An 18,920-nucleotide genomic window follows, 5' to 3' on the forward strand; every position below is an offset into this window, starting at 1 on the left:
TTTAGAAAAAATGATGCGAAGTATGGGTTTTGGTGAAGGCTGGATCTCGCTTATTATGAGATGTATTACTAGCGTAACATATACAGTGGTGATAAATGGTAGGGAGGGAGAAGAATTCAGACCTCAACGAGGGCTAAGACAAGGCGATCCATTAAGTCCGTATTTGTTTCTCATTTGTGCGGAAGGTTTTTCCAGATTAATTACACTAGCCAAAAGGGATGGAAGGCTGTTTGGGACAAGAGTGGGAAGAGGAAATGTATCGGTGTCACATTTTTTTTTTTTGCAGATGATAGTGTGCTGTTTGGTGAGGCTTCAAGTGAAGGGGCAATTAATATGAAAAGCGTGATTCAGGAGTATGAAAAAATCTCGGGACAGTTGGTTAACTTTTATCTACTTCAGTGGCAACGTGGATTTGGCAATACAGGTACAGGTGGGAAGGATTTTGGGAGTGAGAGTCTCTAACAATCTAGAACGGCATTTAGGGTTGCCAACTATGGTAGGACGCAGGAAGAAGCATGCGTTTGTGGCTATTAAAGAACGATGTGTCAAATTATTGAATAATTGGAATATGTGCTTTTTATCAGCTAGGGGAAAAGAGGTATTTTTAAAATCTATTTTACAAGCGATTCCAACTTATGCAATGCAATGCTTTAAGCTACCAGTTTCATTTTGTCGAGAGCTCGAGAATTTAATGTGCAAATTTTGGTGGTGGAATAGTAAAACTAATAAAGGTATCCATTGGTGTAAATGGAGTGAAATGTGCATCCCCAAAGCGAAGGGAGGTTTAGGTTTTAAAGATCTGTTAAAATTTAATTTAGCTTTGTTAGCGAAGCAGGGTTGAAAAATTATCACGAAACCAGATTGTTTGTTTGCACGCGTTATGAAAGCTATGTATTTCCCGAAAGGAGATTTTATGAGTGCTAGGGTAGGTTCTTACCCTTCGTATACCTGGCGTAGTATTTGGGGAGCCAGACAACTTCTCGAGGAGGGGATGGGGTGGCGAATCGGTAATGGGGAATATTATGGAACGACAGTTGGCTTCCAGGACCTGGCAGTGGTAGAATCAGATGTCAGAATATGGATTTACGAGTTACTCGAGTCTCGGACTTAATTGATAAGGAAAATAATACCTGGAAGCAAGACATTATTCAATCATTATTTGGAGAGGAACAGTTGAAGCGCATTCTCACAATTCTATTGGCAAATAGTAGACCACAAGATGCATTGGTATGGCGAGGGGATAATACTGGGACATATACAGCTAAGAGCGGATACAGATGGCTAATTACAGAGGGGGGCACTAGAATACATAATGAACTTCCTACTAATTTTTTTACAAAATTATGGGAGCTCCAGGTGCCATGAAAAATTCGTATTTTTATGTGGAGAATTGCTAACAACTATTTACCCACTTTGCATAATCTAAAAGCTCGTCAATTGGCTGTCAATCCTCTATGCCCGATATGCAGATCTGAGGAGGAGTCGGTGGACCATCTTTTTAGGGAGTGTTCCTTCACACAGCAGGTTTTGCGGGGTTTGGAGATGCCATTTTCAACATGCAACAGAGAAGCCAATTGGAAAACATGGTTAGTAGCGGATTTTGAAAATAAGAGTCTGGAAGCATGCAAAATCAAATTTATCGCTTACTGGACCATCTGGTATAATCACAACAAGCTATATCATGAAGGAGTCAGAGAGCAGGTACATGAAGTTTTTGGATTTATCAAGGCTTACTATGCAGAAATTTCTAGTATGGGGGAGATATTACAGAATACACATGACATAAAAGACTCAGTCTGGAAACCACCGGATAATGACACCATCAAAATTAATTTCGACGCCTCATTTAATCGAATCACAAGAAGTTCTATTTCAGGAATCATTGTACGTGATAAAGAGGGTTTGCCTATGGCAGCCTGTACCTTTCAATGGGATAATATTTCAGATCCATTTATGGCTGAGGCAAGGGCGTGTTTACAAGCTATTGTCATGGCAGAAGAGCTGGGTTTTCAGGATGTTTGTGTTGAAGAAGATGCGCTAACTATTATACGAAAACTGAACTCTGCAGAAGAAGATCGATCGTGTATTAGCAGTTTGATTAAAGAAATCAAGGGGAGAGTTCTCAAGTTTAGGAGATTGTGTTTCAAGCACGTACCTAGGGAAGCCAACAAAGCTGCTCATGAGATGGCAAAGGAACGAATCCGATTTCAGCACCCTCGATACTAGATAGAGGAGGTACCGCCTGCAGTGGAGAACCTGGTAAATCAAGAGCGACGAAACGGTGGTTATGGAGGATAGATGAAGAGGTAGAGTCCGGGCTCAGTGATTTTGATTGCCCGATGAACTCGAAATTTTGACAGAGACTGTGGTTCTAGAAAGATTTGATTCTGGGAGGGAATAGGTCTTTTCAATAGCTGATACAAAGGGGTTTTTGGTTTCAAATAAGGGAGAAGAAGGGTTACCAGAGATAAGGTTTCATGTCTGCAGTTTCATTTTACTTTACAAACTTCTGGAATAGTTTTTTTAGACTGGTAACCATATTTATTACTTCTTCAAATCAATAATAGTATCAGTTGATTCAAAAAAAAAAAACTTAGTGAAGCCATAATAATGAGTAGTTACGTTCACATTATGCCATGCTTCTCCAAATTAGACCTTAAAATGAGAAGTGATAAACCAATTTATTCAATCATTTGAATGAAGTTTTATTGTCGTTATTGAAAACTAAATTTTATTGCTTTATTTATTTATCATAAAAATATATATTTTTTAAAAATATTTTATTTGAATATAATCAAGACATGTGATTTGATGTATTTAAATATCATATACATTATAATTTGAGGGGATAAATATCAAAATTATATATAAATTATGGTTTAATGTTTATTTATATATATAAATTTTAATTTTGTATAATTTTATATATGAAATTTCTACTTGATCTAATTTTTATAAATTATTAACACAATTATTCATATAACATCATTAAATAATTATATTTATTCAATATAAAAATAAATTGATATATTATTTTTTTTAATGTGTATAATTAAATTAAATTTAAAATTTAAATATATATAATTATATTAAATTAAAAAATATATATAATTATACATTAAATTAAAATTTATATATAATTTTAAAATTTATAATTAACTTGAGGTTAGGCGAAGCGGAGCGAAGAAAATTTGAGCCGCGACCCAACATGCCTTCACTAACCACTGTGTGGACACGTTCTCTAAAATGGTCGGCAGATTGGGCGGGACCTAACACAACACATGGATGGGACATCCTTGTTTGGTTAACACCCCCCACGCTATTGGATCATCATTCTACCACGTGTCCTTACATCGCTTACCTTAAAAACCTCATAAGTCATAACCAATGTTTTTATTAATTAATATATATTTTTAGTATTTAATATTTTTATTAGTTTGGATAATTCTTAATTTTATATCATCAACACTCGGAGATTATAAGCAGAAATTATAAATTCAATTAATTAAATTTTATAAAAAATGAAAAATTTACAACATATTTTAATTTTTTGTGCATACTAAATTCTAACTGATAAGATATCAAAGTTAGAATTTTTACTAATAAAAAGTAAAATGTGAGAAATTTAGTCAATATATATTAAAACAACAACGATTAGCATTAAATTAAAATAATATAATTTATATGTAAATTCAAACTTAAGGTTTTAAAAAAGTAATAGAGAGAGGTTTAAATATTATGAATAAAATGAAAACAGGGGACAATTGGGACACACAAAAGAAAATTGGGTGGTTGTTAATTTAGTGGAAGAGAAAGTTTGGCGGGTAGCTTTCAGAGGGTAGGACCCACCGTCCTTTTGGGTTTAAACTTTAAACTTCTCAAACATCGGCGGCGCTACCAACGGTTTAACTGGCTTAAATTCCTCTTCTCTAGGTGCTACCCATTCAGCCTATTCCTCTGCTTCTTTTCCATTGGAACTTCGGTGCGCTCAATTTTAGATGAAAAATACTACTTTCACTTTTCTAAAACAATTTGGTAATTTCAATGCCATTTTTAGTCACTTTAATTCATTTACTTAATTGTTATTTACATTGATTTGAGGGAAAAACAGAGGAAATTTCTTTTTAAGATGTGTAATATGATTTTTACCAGGTTAATTCTTTTTACATAAATTATATAATTGAAAAAATTTATTATAATCAATAATTTCTTTTTATATTTTATCCAAGTAAAGGATATGATTTTTTTTCATATTCAAATTTTAATTATCCAACTAAAATTTAGAATTATTATTTTTTAACCTTTCTTGTTTTTTTATATCTTTATAAATTTTAAAAAATTAAATTAAAAATTTATCATTTTAAGATCAGAGCGTAAATAAAATATAGCGTTTTGGAATGTTAAATTTTGATAATTTTGTTTTATTTTTGAAATATAATCTTAATAATAATAATAATAATAAATTATTCGGAAAGGTAAAACACCCATTAATTTCATCCATTCACAGTGTTGAATTAGATAGTGCATAGTGAATGAGACCGCACACGAAAGACACCTCTCATTAAGGATAAAGACCATAAACGAAATCGCGGAAACGAGGAATTGAAACCGGACGATTAATTGAACGGTCCTGAGACGACTCACCACATGTATCAACCAGCCCAACCAGCCAGACAACGGAGCTAACCTCTCTCCCAAACTCAACCATAACTCATATTGTCTACTGTTTGGTAGCAAAAAGGCATAGCCAAGCCAAGCAGAGGAAAACATGAACTCATCGCCCAATCCTCCACAACCCCTCCGCCGCAGTCTTCCACTTCCACCACCGCCACTGATGGCTCCGGCAAGAAAGTCAGGAAACCTTACACCATTACTAAGTCGCGTGAGAGCTGGACTGAAGAAGAGCACGACAAATTCCTTGAAGCTCTTCAACTGTAACTTCTTTTTCTTTTTTTCTTTATATTATATATATTTAAAGATGAAAACTTTCGTTTTTCTTCTTCTTTTTTTGTGAAATTAAAGTGAATTACGAGTACCCCAACCCATGTTTTACTGTTTTCTTCGTTTTCCAAGTTTCCATCTCCTCTTTAGTGGGAAAGTTTCCTTTTCGGGGGGTCTTTTTTTTTTTTTTTGGTTCATGTTGTTTCTTAGTTTCAATTCTTCTGTTTTGGCTAGTTTAGAACTCAGAAAATCTTGACTGAGTCTTTTCTTGTTTCAATTGCTAAGTGGATGCTTCGGAGAAACCGGTAATGTAATTTGGTCTTCAATTCAAGTTATTTTGGAGCTTAATTTTGGTTGAATTTGGTACTACAATTTAACTAATCATTAAGTTTAAAGCTTCCTTATCAGCTTCTGTATCGAGTCTTGTACGAGGATGCCAATGGCAATGCATTTACTTCCTTTTTTTCTTGTTTAGGATGCCAATAGCAGCTCTTGCCTTGTTCCTCTTTGTGTCTATTACCAATTTGAGCTAATATTGTTTCGTCAAAGAAAAATATTCATGTTAGCCTATTAAATAGTTATCTTTCTTGCTGACTTAGGTTTGATCGGGACTGGAAAAAAATTGAAGATTTTGTCGGTTCAAAGACAGTTATCCAGGTTTTAAGAATGGAGATTTGATGTTTTGTCTTTGATCTTAGTTTTTCAATCTTTTATCTCATTCTGCTTCTGCCTTTTTCAGATTCGAAGTCATGCCCAGAAATACTTTCTGAAGGTTCAAAAGAATGGGACTATTGCGCATGTGCCGCCTCCTCGTCCCAAGCGCAAAGCTGCACACCCTTACCCTCAAAAGGCCTCCAAAAATGGTTTGGTTTTTAGAATGGATTGTGATGATATATTCTATTGAATTCTTGGGGTATGATTACATATTGACATGCTCTTATATTAGCAGTGTTAGTGCCATTACAAGCATCCATGGGTTATCCTTCATCGATAAATACCATTGCACCTGGATATGCACCCTGGGATGAAGCTTCCATGCTGGTAAACACTGCCTCAAGTAAAATCATGTCACCACAAGATGAATTTACAGGTCTTCGAGGAACGGAAGGCATGAATTCTTCTCCCTGTTGTTTTTCCTTTGTTATAATAGTAGATGATTAGATTTCCTAAAGGAAACTTTCCAGCATTTTCTTATGCATATAACGTTACTGATTCAGCTAATATTGGATCGAAGGGCGTAGCTAAGATTAGTAACAGTGGTGTTAGTGGCATTGGAAGCTCAGGTCAAACAATATCTAATTCTGATATGTCAAAGCAAGGGAAACAAGCGTCCATGCTTCACGGTAATTGCATTTCTGTATACCATAATCAATTGTGGTCCCCAGTTATTCTGTTTGTACTTGATGGTATTGGCCAACTTTATCTTTGTTTTGCAGGTATACCTGATTTTGCTGAAGTGTATAGCTTCATTGGGAGTGTCTTTGATCCAGACACTGATGGGCACGTACAAAAACTCAAAGAGATGGATCCCATAAATTTTGAAACTGTAAGTAAAAATTTGCCTTTATTGTATCTGTCATGAGATGCCCTAATTTATGTTACATGATGTGGAAGTTGTAAATAAAAACCATAAAAGAAACTTGTCAGATGAATTTGTTTCCAGTCGGTTTTGTCCATAACCACTCAATAAGGTTTGCAAAGCAGTATCTCTAGGAATAACTGATGATAATCTAATCTGTTTAAAATTGTAATTGGCCGATGAAACTTATAGAACCAGAAGACAAAACTGAACATGACTTTTGATTCATGTGTCTTATCTGCCTCATAAAATTCATCTTGTTCTAAATCGAGTTACTGTATGTATTTCCTTTTCTTATCCTGTGCAGGTTTTGTTACTGATGAGAAACCTCACTGTTAACTTGTGTAGTCCAGATTTTGAGCCAATTGTAAGTATTCTTATCCTACTGCACCACCAAGAAACTGCTTTCAATTTTCTGTTTTTGTTCTTCCTTTCGATGTAAAAATTTCTCACGAATATGTCACCACTTCATATTGCATTTTGTCTAGAATGCTTGAGTACTCTTATATTTCAATTCCTTCCGGGTTACTTGAACAATAGAAAACAGATGTATACATACACATATATATTACTGAAAGACTGTTGTTAAATGTTTGACTAACTATTCTCCTTGGTTGTTACAGAGGAAGGTCCTATCTTCATATGATGTCGGCACAAACACGGTGGGAGTTACCAAAGGAATTATTCCCCAAAACCAAATGAATGATATATTGTGTTAAGGTGTTTATTGTGTAGGATTTTCGGGCAACTACGTTCCTCTCATATTATACTTCTCCAATGCTGCACCCAGAACAGAATCTGTTTCCTGTTGATTGCTATCTTAAATCTAAAGCGAGTGATGGGAATTAGGGGCAGCATCCTTCGAGGTTTACCAGGTGGAGAAGCTGCAGCCAGCAGCCTATAGAAAATGCTGGAAACGATGAGTGGAAGGTTCTCTACTAAGAACATTCAAGCTCCTCGTAATCCGGCAAGATCAAATGGAATGGTTGTCACCTTGTTCTTACCTGTTAACCAGATAAATTGTGTATATTCTTGTGAGGTCCGTCTTTTAGCCGTAATTGCGCTGTATGGCTTAGTATAGAAGTGAAGTACGAGAATTCGAAGATATGTGTAATAAGGATCATGACTCTGCCGTTTGAATGTAGGTAGAAGGATCTCCATGACAAAATATGATAGATTTCTTATGTATTCTCATATTGGTTTATTAAATTATAACCCTTAGTTATGGCATGACGGATGGTACAAAGGTCAATGGTGGCGCCAAGTTGCTGATATTCACGAGCTCGTGGAAGAAAACTCACATTGATTAGCCAAACTGTAGCCACTTAAATCACAAGAACCGCGAACCACATACTCCTTCACTCTTTGCAACTTGATTAAGAAATCAATATTCCCGCCTTATCCTCGTCCAACTCCAGGAGTATCCCATGAAAGTATTACAATTTGAAGATAGGGGGTGTGCAAAATTTGGGTAAAACCGAAAAAATTCAGTTAGCCTACCGAATTCGGTTAATCGATTGGTTAATCAAATTAATTCGGTTGGGGTCGGTTAATAATTTTTTGAGTTTTCGGTTAACGGTTAATTCGGTTTGAAACCGGTCGGTTAACTGAATTTTTTTGGTTTAAATGAAAAAATTAATAAATAAAATTATAATATATAAATAGCCCAGTATTCACTCAAACCTAATCTAACATAAACTCAAATACCCAATCTAATATATATTAACTCAAGTACCCAACCCAACCCAATCATGAAAATTAAAAATAATTTAATAAATAAAAATAAAAATTTAAAACTAAAAATAAAAATAAAAAACATATAATTTTATACAAATAATTCGGTTAATTCGGTTAATTTGGGTAATTAAGTAATTCGGGTAATTTGGTTAATTTTATATTTATTTTAACCAAAAATTAAAAAACATATAATTTTTGGTTCGGTTATTTTTTTTGAAAAATTTTTGGTTCGGTTAATGGTTAAAAATTTTAAAAGGTCGGTTAATTCGGTTAATATTATTTCGGGTCGGTTAACTGATTGAACACCCCTAATTGAAGATTGGGTATAAAATGTAGGGTTTATATACCATTTAGTACCTAAGTTTGGCTCTAAGATTCATTTTAGTACCTGAATTTTTTTTTGTCCCAATTTGGCACATGAGTTTGGCTTCAACATTTAATTTAGTACCTAACTTTTTTCTTTGTTTGAATTAAGTACTTATTTTTTTACTAGAGTATACATGCCAAATATTCATTTGACCACATGATGTCGTGTGGTCTAGGTACCAAATTGAACCTCTAAATCAAACTTAGATACCAAATGACACATTAACTCTAAAATATAAATAGTTATGTTGTAATATATGCATCAGCTGTTTACAGGGTCGGGTCTAACAAAAATCTTAAGCTTGCTTGCTAGGCTTGGGTCTAATCTAGCCCGAAAAATGGGCTTAAAATTTTGCCCTAACCCAGCCCGGATAAAACTGCTAAAACTCAGACTTGACCTGCTTGTAATAAATTTTTTTAAATATAATACATCAAAAATATTAAAAACATTAAAATAAATGTTTCCCAATAAATTGAAAATATATATTTTTTTTAAAAAAGCATACTTAAATAACACTAAGACAAGTGCAACTTAACAAGCAAATGACTCTAAAATAGTAACAAAATTAATAATAAAATAAGATTTACACAATATCCAAACAATAATAATAAAATAATAGTAAAATAATAATGAAATGGTAGCAAAATAGTGAGAAAACAACAAGAAAATAGCAGCAAAATAGTATAAAAAATAGTAATTTTCTTTTTGCAAATTTGAGTCGAGTCGGGCTGGACTCGAACAAAAAAAGCCTTACCTGAGACCAAGTTCGTTTAGAAAATGGATTTTTTTTGTTTAAACACATTTTTCAAGCCTATATTTTTATCCAAATCTTCCCACTTTTTAAGCGACTTGGCCCGACCCATGAACAAGTCTAATAATAATGTATTAATTTATTAAATGTACCTCTTCTATGTATTTATGATTAGAAATCTTATATAAGAATAAACAAATGATAAGAAAATATTTGTTTAAAATATGTTGTTTGTTTGTATACTTTGATAAAATTAGATTAGTCCCTCCACTAGTACACTTAAAAAGTTAAAAAATAAGTCAATTACTTTTTTTATTTAAAATTCTTAGTCTAATTATTAAAATTATAAGTAATTTTTGTTAAAATTTGTCAACTTTAAATTTTAATTAGGTTATCCTCGTATAACATGACATATAATTGACAGAAAATAAACATATTAATTAACAAATTTTGATAAGAATTATGAACGATGATAATGATTAAGTTAAAATTTTTAAAATTAAAATATAAAAAGAATTAAATTTTTAATTTTAAAGTATATAAACTAAATCTCAAATTTTATAAATATATATGTTTAATTTTATTTTATTTTCTTCTCATAGGCCTTGGAGTTGTCCAGTATATATCAGCAAGTCAAAAGCGTTTTTGATATAAACCAGTCCTTAATAGCCCCATTTTTCTTTTGATGGAATGAATACCCTACCGTAGTTGCTAGCCATATAGAAAATTGCTTATAAAGGTAATCAAACCAAAACTTCGGGTTTTTCATAAAAATAATTAGAAATTTTTTATTAATTATAAAAATAGTCTATTTTTTATTATATTCGTAAATGACATAAAATAAATAGGAAAAATAGGTGGAATAAAAAAGATTGACATCACCCATTTGTCATGTCAGATAATTATTGATTGCTAGAATTAAAAAAATCAATTGTCATTTACCATTGGTCACTTCAATTAGATTGAAACCTCTTCAAAATTTATTTTCTGGCACAAGAAATATACAAAAATACTAGTATTAGAAGTGGTATTTATAAGGTGACGTTAAATAGATTGACAACACCTAAAAATTTAGTTTTTTTTTAATTCTAGCAACCAATGATTGGTTGATGTAGCAAGTAGGTGACACCAATTTCTTTGACTCCACCTATTTTTATTATTCACTTTAGGTTATTTACGTACATAATAAAAAAATAATTTTTTTTAATTAATAAAAAAATTTAGATTATTTTTATACCAAAAAAAAAACTTGCATGTTTATAGTCATGGATTACCCATTTTCTATTGCTCTTGCTGATCCCACTGTGATTTTAGCATCTTCTTTTGTGGGTGGTATTAAAAATTAAAACTTTATTCAATAATAAGTTTTAGAGTTAAATATCAAATTTATATATGAATTTTGATTTAGTGTAATTATACATATAAGATTTAATTTGTGGTTTATATGTATACACAAAATTTTGATTTAGATTCAACTATACACATTTAAAAAATGAATTCATAGATTTATTTTCATATTAAATTAATATAATTATTTTTGTATGCAATATATCAACGTAAAATAGTATTAATTCGATAATATTATTAGTAATTTGTAAAAATTAAATGAAATTACAATTTTTTTTATAAAATCGCACAAAATCAAAATTTATATACGACATTATATATTTATTAAATTCATGTATAATTTTAATATTTATCTCTATTATTTATATTTCGTCCTAATAATCTCAAAATCTTATCCTAATCAAGGTTAGAATAAGTGGATTCTAAAATTGCTTTCTCTATTTGTATACACTGATTTGCAAACCTTATCTTTGTATTTAACAGGATGTTTATCCCTTAATTATCTCTACGAGTTATGTATTTCACCAATGATCACGTTTATTGCATAATTCAATATCATTCAAGTAAAAATTATAAATTTAATCGAATTCTATACGGCTGTAAAAGATAACGTGAGCAGCTGAAAATGAAGATTCAACATCAACATTATACTATAATATATATTTGATCCTATCCTATTTCCGTAGGACACTGTCCTACATGTAGAAGGTAAAGAAGAACTGAAGATACAAAAAGGAATCATGGAAATGGAAAATGGAAAAGGCAGGAAGGCAGGCAAATGGGAAAGGATGGATGGAGGATGCCATTGAGAAACTGACAAATTCTGGGATGGCAACTATCCATGTGGCCAAAACTTGAACACATGTTGACCATGCGGCGACCCACAGTGGCTGATACTCTCACGTTTACTTCACTTTGGCCCTAGCTTTGGCCCCGCCCTTGCACATGGATTCATCCTTATTTTGTCTCTGTTACTCCACCTTGTTTTGTCTTTACTTGCCTATGTGGACCCTTCTATTTTTCATCATTAGAGAAGATGAAATCTTTTGTTTTTTCTTTGATAAAGGTGCATTTCATAAACAAAAAAGTAATAAGATACATCGGAGAGCTGTTAAGATCAGCTTGAACAAAGGAAATTGTATGTGTGCAATTGGAATGCTCTATGTGCTCCAATTTCAAAAGGGGGATTAGGTTTGCGGCAAGCATAGTAGGTAAATGATGCCCTACTATGTAAACAGGCCTGGGGATTATTCATTGAAACGAAAAATCTAGCGATTCTGCTAGTTATTTTTATAACGTCACTAAAAAGAATAGGGATTACCGGCTATTAAAAAGCTTACAGAACGGTAGAGGTACTGATATACACTCTAGTACGGCTAATGTAGTTTGTATAATAGATAACTCTCTCCATGTTTACCATACTCATGCTACGATGCATCCTAACAGAATGGAGTACAACTTAGTAGGTACTTTTAATCTCGAAGACAACATTGTTAGGAATGACAATTATAAATCTTAAATATGATTGAGGCATGAAAAATACCAAAAAAAAAAGTACTTGCGGATTACAAGTATCTGCTAAGTTGCACTCCATTTTGTTAAGATGGATGAGTATTGTAAACATAGAGAGAGTTATCTACTATGCAAACTACATTAGCCGTACCAAAGTGTATATTGATACCTTTCATGTGGATGCCTCTGACTTTTAGTAAGCTTTTAAATAGTCGAACCCTTCCAACACTTGGAAACAATATTATTAGAAGGCACAACTACAAACTCCGAATATCAACTATAAAACGAACATAGAGAATATTAAAAGGAATATGGTCTTTGGAAACTTTTATTGCCATTCATGTTGTGCGAATAAGGTAAAAAAGAATAGATTATTGTACTAAAAAATCACACTAGCTTCAATTCCTAAGAAAAATTGGAAGGTCACAAAAGATCCACTTAAAACCTAACATCTTAGACAGAATCTCCCTATAGTTTATTCTAATAGCACAGTATATCATCACAATTATGCCCTACAAAATAACAATATAGAATACGAAAAATTTAAGGAGGCTCGGCAAATTATGCCTACATCCTCAAACAATACCCAATATATTTCATTAAAAATGATATAAGTGGGATTTTGCTATTTCAACAATTCAAGATACCAGTACCTTTTTTTTTGGAAACTTTGCCATAACCATCTTCCCACGTGAATGGAGCTACAGAAGGACTAAATTAATGCACTTTCAGGATGTCCTTTGTTTTAGGAGCATAATGAAACTGTCGAAAAGTTATTCAAGAAATGTAATTTTGTTAGGTAATTTGGTTTTGATGTCATCTGTCACTCAAATTGGATAAGTTACATCACATGACGTTATTGCAAAATCTACAGGGTTGACTTGATACAGTTGATGCTATTAGTGAACAGATCACAGGTTCTTACTTATCTTATTGTCGGCTTATAAATCTTTTGGAAAGTTAAAAATGAAAAGATATTTAATCATATCACTCATAATCCTATTAGCATTGAATTAATAAGCTTTCAACGAACATTCTAAATGCCTTTAATCATACTAAATATGAATGTTTTAAACCTAACCTCCTATACAGAATCTCCTTATAATTTATTCTAATAACACAATATATCATCACAATTGTACCCTACAAAATAGCAATACTGAACACGAAAAATTTAATAAGGCTCGACAAATTACACCTACGTCATCAAACAATAGTAATATCTCATTACAAAAGATAAAGTGAGATTGTGTTATTTCAACAATTCAAGATATTGGTACTTTTTTATTTTTGGAAACTTTGTCATAATCATCTTCCTACATGAATGAAGCTACAGAAGGACTCAATTAATGCACTTTCATAATGTCCTTTATGTTAGGAGCATAACGAAATTGTCGAGAAGTTATTCAAGGAATGTAATTTTGTTAGGTAGTTTGGTTTTGATGCCATCTATCACTCAGAGTCGATGAGTTACGCCACATAACGTTGCTTCAAAATTTATAGGGTTGACTTGATATAATTGATGCTATTAATAACACAGATCACGAGTTCTCTACCTATCTTATTGTCAGCTTATGAATCATTTGGAAAGTTAAAAATGAAATGATATTTAATCATATCTCTCATAATCCTATTAGCAGTGAATTAATAATATTTCAACGACCATTCTCAATGTCTTCAATCAGACTAAATCTGAATATTTTAAAGCCTAACCTTTTAAGTAGATTCCCCCTATAATTTATTCTAATAGCACAACATATCATCACAATTGTGCACTACAAAATAAAAATAAAGAACACAAGAAATTTATTGAGGCTCGACAAATTACACCTGCGTCATCAAACAATACCAAATATATTTGATTACAAAAGATAAAAGTGGGATTCTTATACTTTTTCTATTTTTGGAAATTTTGCCATAATCGTCTTCCCACATGAATGGAGGTACAAAATGGCTCAATTAATGCACTTTCAGAATGTCCTTTGTGTCAGGAGCATAACGAAACTGTCGAGAAGTTATTCAAGGAATAAAGTTATTCAAGGAATGTAATTTTGTTAGATAGTATGGTTTGGATGCCATCTGTCACTCAGATTGGATGAGTTACGCCACATGACATTACTTCAAAATCTATAGGGTTGACTTGATACAATTGATGCTATTAGTGACACAGATCACGAGTTCTCTACCTATCTTATTGTCAGCTTATGAATCATTTGGAAAGTTAAAAATGAAATGATATTTAATCTTATCACTCATAATCCTATTAACAGTAGATTAATAATATTTCAACGACCATTCTCAATGCCTTCAATCAGACCAAATCTGAATGTTTTAAAGCCTAACCTCCTAAGCAGATTCCCCCTATAATTTATTCTAATAGCACAATATATCATCACAATTGTGCCCTACAAAATAACAATAAAGAACATAAAAAATTTATCGAGGCTCGAAAAATTACACCTGCGTCATCAAACAATACCAAATATATTTCATTCCAAAAGATATAAGTGGGATTCTTGTACTTTTTCTATTTTTGGAAACTTTGCCATAATGATCTTCCCACATGAATGGAGCTATAGAATGGCTCAATTAATGCACTTTCAGAATGTCCTTTGTGTTAGAAGCATAACGAAACCGTCGAGAAGTTATTCAAGGAATGTAATTTTGCTAGATAGTTTGGTTTGGATGCCACCTGTCACTCAGATTGGGTGAGTTACGCCACATGACATTACTTCAAAATCTTTAGGGTTGACTTGATACAATTAATGTTGTTAGTGACACAGACCACGAGTTATTTACTTATCTTATTGTCGGATTATGGATCATTGGGAAAGTTAAAAATGAAAAGATATTTAATCATATCACTCATAATCCTATTAGCACTGAATTAATAAGTTTTCAATGACCATTCTAAATGCCTTCAATTAGACTAAATCTAGTGTTTTAAAACCTAACATCCTAGATAGAATCTCCCTATAATTTATTCTAATAGCACAAAATATCATCACAATTGTACCCTACAAAAAAACAATAATGAACATGAAAAATTTGACGAGGCTCGACAAATTATGCATACGTCATTAAACAATACCAAATATATTTCTTTACAAAAGATAAAAGTGGGATTCTGTTATTTCAAAAATTCAAGATACTAGTACTTTTTTTTTTGGAAACTTTGTCACAATCATTTTCCCACATGAATGGAGCTACAAAAGGCTCAATTAATGCACTTTCAGAATGTCCTTTGTGTTAGGAGTATAATGAAACTGTCGAGAAGTTATTCAATGAATGTAATTTTGCTAGGTAATTTGGTTTTGATGCCATCTATCACTCAAATTGGATGAGTTACGTCACATGATGTTACCGCAAAATCTACAAGGTTGACTTGATACAATTAGTGCTATTGGTGACACAGATCACGAGTTATTTACTTATCTTATTGTCGGCTTATAGATCATTTGGAAAGTTAATAATCTTTCAAAGACCATTTTCAAAGCCTTCAATATTTTAAAATTATAAATCATACAGCCTAATTAAAATTATAAATAATAGTAAATGATCTTATAAGGTTGAAAGATTTTTTAAAAAATATTATCTTTATATTTTCCTTATTTATTATATTTTTCAACCTAATATACCAAACGGCCCATGAAATTAACCACCTTTTTCAATTTGGTACCAATGTATTAGAAACATGTCATCATATTGATCCACATTGTTCTTTGATAATTTTTAAGTGTAAAATTAAACAAAAAAGAAAGAAAATATAAAAATAGATCTAATTACTAAATTTATGATAAAAAAACTCACATTAATTATTTTATAAGATACAATTTGAGACAGATTAATTTTTTGTAATAATAAAGGAGTATATTTATTCTTAATAATTACACATTTTTACTATTGTTTTATGTTGTACGAACACATTCAATATTTTAATACTATTTATGAAAAAAATTGAATAGTATTTATAAACATTACATTATCCACTCAAAAGAGGAATGTTGTTTCACAGAATCTGAAGTGAAAATCTATGATGCCTAACAACTGTATAAGGAAGGTCATAATAAATCCATTAGCTTCAAATAAGGCAAAGACAGAAAGTGGAAGTGGAATGAAGAAGGAAGACCCACCAGATGAGGGGGCGGTCCGATAGGACAAAAGGGATAAGGTCATAAAGGAGGGTGGTCACTGACTCACTGGTCAGATCAGGTCAGGTCAGGTCAGGTCTACAAGCAGCCCAGTCAAAATTGAATTCAATACTGAGAAGGTTCTTCTTCTAACAATCCCATCAAGTAGACATAGGGGGGAGCTTGAAAACAAGGGTGACGGGGGGAATTGTTATTATCAATTAAGCTACTCGTGGCAGTAAAAGATTGGAACTTGGATCCCCATACCCCCTCCCACGTACCAAAAAATTCAAAGCACGATAAAAGGCAACCGGAAAAACATAAAACGCTTTTTAAGGTAACACAATGAATGATCGTCGTCAGCCACAACTGCCTTAAATTGTCATTAATGACCCAAATATGAGTTATTTTCTTGTGATTTCTTTCTCTCTTATAAAACAGAGCTCAAGCTTCACGTGTATTTTCCTTCTCTTTCTTTTTCCCATCCTTTATTTCCGTTGTGTACTGTTTTCTTCTTCTACTCATTTGCTTTGCTTTCCTTTCTTTTTCCTCTTTTCCTCTCAAGTTCTATCCTCTCTCTTTCCGTTTTGTTTCTTTCCTTTTCTCTTAACCGTTCTTCTTTCAAATTTTTCTCTTTCTCTCTATATATACGTGTCTCACCTTGTTGAAGAGCACTAACAAGAGAATGGAGGGAAAGAAAAATGTCGGATCGTCCTCTTCTTCCATCACTTCAAAGCTCTTCGGTTCAAAAGATTCACCACCTTCATCTTCCGCTGGAATTTTCGGCTCTATATTTGCTCCTCCATCTAAGGTATTTTTATCGCCTTTGGAGATTCTTTCTTTCCTTTTAATCTTTTTATGCATCATTTCTTTGGTACTCCATGTTCTTGGCAATGGGGTTTTCAACTTTTTATTGTTTAGGTTCCGTGGAGTTTCAAAGATTCAATCTTTTTTCAATTGGGTAATTTGAAACGGTTTAAGAAACTATTGTTCCAAAGTTGTTTGTTTTATAACCAGAGCTTTACGAAGGGTGGTGAATTTGAAGGGCTTTTTGTTCTAAAGGCTTTTGATGACTTGACACTGTTCTCGTTCTTGGTTTTGTTCCTATGCTTTCTTCTTTTGCAAATGCATGCAAGTTCTCTATCAAGACGACCTGTTCTGCTTCTCTTTTTGTCTGTCCTTCTAGATTTTTTTCAGAAAGTTTTAATTTCTCTAAGGTGGTGTAGGCTCAGATTTTCGGAAGGGAGTCTCTACGTCCTGCTGGGGCTAAAACCCAGCATTCTCCAAATGAGCCTTGGAATACAAAGCCCGGAGCCTCTGGTTTGTGCATCAGTTTTACCTTTTACATGATTTGCTTCTATGTGTAGGGCATGATTTTGATATTTGAACCTATTATTGCAAACATGAAAAGATAAAAGGTTTTACATTCTTGCTATTTTCTTTCCCTTTTTGCCGTTCCTTCCTTCTCTTCAAGAGCCTTGAGATGACTATAGTAATTGAACTAACACTGTTTTGTCAAATCATATATTGGTTCTAGTTTAGTTATCTAATTTCCACCTTAACTTTTAGTTTTTAATTATATAGATATAATCAGAAGTTTAATGTCTTTGCTTGATTATACAAATTAGTTCTTTTATTATGTCCATTGATTCTGAAGCACTAGGTGTAGTTGTTGAAGGTGAAACTGACAATATGGAAAATCGAGACAAGAGTGACAAGTATCAAGAGCAACGAATATATCCATGTCATTTAAGTTCATCCATCTACTATGGTGGCCAAGATGTGTACTTGTATCCCCAGGGTAGCCAGAGCTCTGAATTGGACTCTGTGGTGAGTGTATAGGCATCACATAATCAACAGCATTGCTCTCTTTAGTTTGATGAGTGTTTGGATTTAGGAATCTGCTAACATGTTTGCATAACTTTCTAGTTCAAGAAAGATGACGGAGAAGACGATTCAGGGAGTGCAACAAGAGGAAACTGGTGGCAAGGTGTGAAATTGTCTAATGGGGTATACTGGACCAGTACCGTATCGAATAACATTTTAAACTGTAAGGCTGACATCTTTGCTTCTTTTTTTTTTTTCATGCAGGGTCTCTATACTACTAAGAGTTTGATCGCCAGTCAACATGCTTATATCAAGGTACCTTTAGTCACATATTCATAGTCACTGAGGTTATACATCATCACATATATGCTTATTCCATGTTGTTGCTTTGTTTGTTGATTTATCCTCGGCAGGTACATAGGAAGATATAGATATATGGGAGAAGGATTATAGTAATCAAACGTTGCAGACAGTTAGCCTGTATTACTTTCAAGAGCCAAGCAAATATAGCTATTTGGTCTCCCTTCTTCTCTTTGAAGGATAATGAAACTTGCTCTTTTTTTTCTTGTTATGCATATGCTTCAGTGACTTTGATATGATAATACTATATATGATGAATTTACTGCTTTTGCTCCATTTATCACTCTTTTCTGCTTTTCTATAATTAATATGAGTTTACGTTTCCATTAGGAATAATCTTTATCTTGTTATCCAAGTCTTGTCATGATT

At 32.6% G+C, this 18,920-nt stretch overlaps 2 protein-coding genes across 4 annotated transcripts; both read left to right on the top strand.

Moving 5' to 3' along the window:
- The first annotated feature begins 1,380 nt into the window (after positions 1-1,380).
- On the top strand, positions 1,381-7,750 carry LOC107889733 (uncharacterized). Its single transcript, XM_016814277.2, has 9 exons — positions 1,381-2,187; positions 4,735-4,934; positions 5,541-5,598; positions 5,681-5,804; positions 5,888-6,049; positions 6,159-6,284; positions 6,378-6,487; positions 6,828-6,887; positions 7,144-7,750. The coding sequence occupies exons 1-9, from the start codon at positions 1,381-1,383 to the stop codon at positions 7,237-7,239; spliced, it is 1,743 nt and encodes a 580-aa protein (XP_016669766.2). The 3' UTR covers positions 7,240-7,750.
- Positions 7,751-16,351: 8,601 nt separating this feature from the next.
- Positions 16,352-18,827, top strand: LOC107889734 (uncharacterized). Of its 3 annotated transcripts, none has more exons than XM_016814280.2 (6): positions 16,352-17,175; positions 17,591-17,684; positions 18,022-18,194; positions 18,294-18,354; positions 18,456-18,506; positions 18,605-18,827. In XM_016814280.2, exons 1-5 carry the CDS (start codon positions 17,050-17,052, stop codon positions 18,470-18,472), a joined length of 471 nt encoding a protein of 156 aa, XP_016669769.1. In that variant the 5' UTR covers positions 16,352-17,049; the 3' UTR covers positions 18,473-18,506; positions 18,605-18,827. The 3 variants fall into 3 exon arrangements, with proteins under 3 accessions (XP_016669769.1, XP_016669771.1, XP_016669770.1); XM_016814282.2 differs by having other exon boundaries at positions 16,434-17,175; positions 18,034-18,194; XM_016814281.2 differs by having other exon boundaries at positions 16,797-17,175; positions 18,028-18,194.
- Positions 18,828-18,920: the final 93 nt, after the last annotated feature.

Source organism: Gossypium hirsutum, chromosome A09 (genome assembly GCF_007990345.1).
Source record: "Gossypium hirsutum isolate 1008001.06 chromosome A09, Gossypium_hirsutum_v2.1, whole genome shotgun sequence".
NCBI lineage: Eukaryota > Viridiplantae > Streptophyta > Magnoliopsida > Malvales > Malvaceae > Gossypium > Gossypium hirsutum.